The sequence below is a fragment of the Pteropus vampyrus genome, unplaced genomic scaffold (genome assembly GCF_000151845.1).
Source record: "Pteropus vampyrus isolate Shadow unplaced genomic scaffold, Pvam_2.0 Scaffold430, whole genome shotgun sequence".
In the NCBI taxonomy this organism is placed as follows: domain Eukaryota; kingdom Metazoa; phylum Chordata; class Mammalia; order Chiroptera; family Pteropodidae; genus Pteropus; species Pteropus vampyrus.
The window spans coordinates 120298-121846 of NW_011889211.1; the positions used below are offsets into that span (position 1 = coordinate 120298).

Genomic DNA, 1549 nt, shown 5'->3' on the forward strand with positions numbered 1-1549 from the left:
GGCGACACCCTTCAGCGTGTCCGCACCCCGCTGTGCCCCCAGGAACAGAAGTTCTGCCAGCGCTATGACCAGCTTATGGAGGCCTGGGAGAAGAAGGTGGAGCGCATCGAGAACAACCCGCGGCGCCGGGCCAAGGAGAGCAAGGTGCGCGAGTACTACGAGAAGCAGTTCCCCGAGATCCGCAAGCAGCGGGAGCTGCAGGAGCGCATGCAGAGGTGAGCCGGGGCCCGGGGGCCACGCCGAGCCCTCGGACGTGCCACTCAGAGCCCGCCTGGCCTTCACACTTAGTGAGACTTAAATATGTCTCTGCGTGCAGGCTCCCTTTCCGGCGCGCCCTGGGCTGTGCATGCTGGCTTCGTTCACCTGGCCGGCCGGCTGGCTGGCCCGGCCCCTGGAAGCCGCCGAGTTTGAGATCCCTAGTGTGGATGGGCGGGGAGAGGACCACCCGGCCTGCAGGCCAGGATCAGGACGCTGGTCTCACATGGCGGCAGTGAGGATTGAGCGAGATCCTGTGAAGTCGTGCCTGGCGCACAGTAGGCGCTCGGTGATGCGTGGCTGTGGTGGCTAGTGTCCTTTTCCGTTGGGTGGCATTCCGTGAGGTGACGGGCCATGAGCGGTGATAATACACACCGCACCGTTCCCTGGACACTCAGTGTCTCACTTGGAATGCCTCCTCTCTGCTCTGAGAGCTGCGCCACTGTATCTCCATGTTACAGAGGGAAACCGAGGCACAGGCCCACAGAGGCAGAACTGGGGTTTGGACGTGGATCTGTGTGGCTGGGCTTCATTGGAGAGAAAAGGGGGCTGAGCTCCGACAGCCTCTGGGTCAGGGCCGGGGGCCCCATGTCCTGCCCTGGACCCCTGGCTGGGGCTGTCCCTGTGGCCTGGGAACCCTGGCCCCTCCCTGCTGCCCACACGCCACATCTGGGGAAGTGGCGGCCTCAGGTCCGGGCCGCGGAGCCGGCCGGCATCCCTGGCTGCCAAAGGACCGGTCCCAGCTGTGTCCTTTTGGTTTCCAGCAGGGTGGGCCAGCGGGGCAGCGGGCTCTCCATGTCAGCCGCCCGCAGCGAGCACGAGGTGTCCGAGATCATCGACGGCCTCTCGGAGCAGGAGGTGAGTCCCCCGCCTTGAGGCCAGTTCGCCCTGGGTGGCGGACACCCAGGGTTTGTCACCAAGGTGCAAGCAGAACGAACACAGATGTCGAGGTGCTGGGGCATCGCCGTCGCCTGTCCCCAGGCCTGGAGGACGAGCAGACAGAGGGCTGTTCCTGGGTCCACCCGGGGGGCTCCTGGGCAGGATGTGGTTCCATTGGGGCACCCCAGTGCGGGGATGCTGGGGCGAGTCCCCCGCCTCGCGCTCCTCCCTCCTCCGCCTTCCTTCAGGGCCTGTGCTTGGCGGAGCCGCTGGACAGGGGCTGTGGTTTCTCAGTCAGCCCCGGGGCAGGGGGAGAATCCTAGCACGTCTGCTGTCCGCTGGGGATGCCTGGACCCCTGGAGTTCAGCCCGGATGACCCTGGCTGTGGTTACTGGAGCCCAGAGATGGCCAGGAA

At 65.9% G+C, this 1549-nt stretch overlaps 1 protein-coding gene across 1 annotated transcript in view; it reads left to right on the forward strand.

Moving 5' to 3' along the window:
• NCOR2 (nuclear receptor corepressor 2) overlaps positions 1-1549 on the forward strand; it is a 189120-nt gene that overhangs the window by 94671 nt on the left and 92900 nt on the right. The window contains exon 11 of the mRNA XM_023523892.1: positions 1020-1113. Within this exon, the coding sequence (XP_023379660.1) occupies positions 1020-1113 (94 nt within the window). The remainder of the gene's footprint in view (positions 1-1019; positions 1114-1549) is intronic.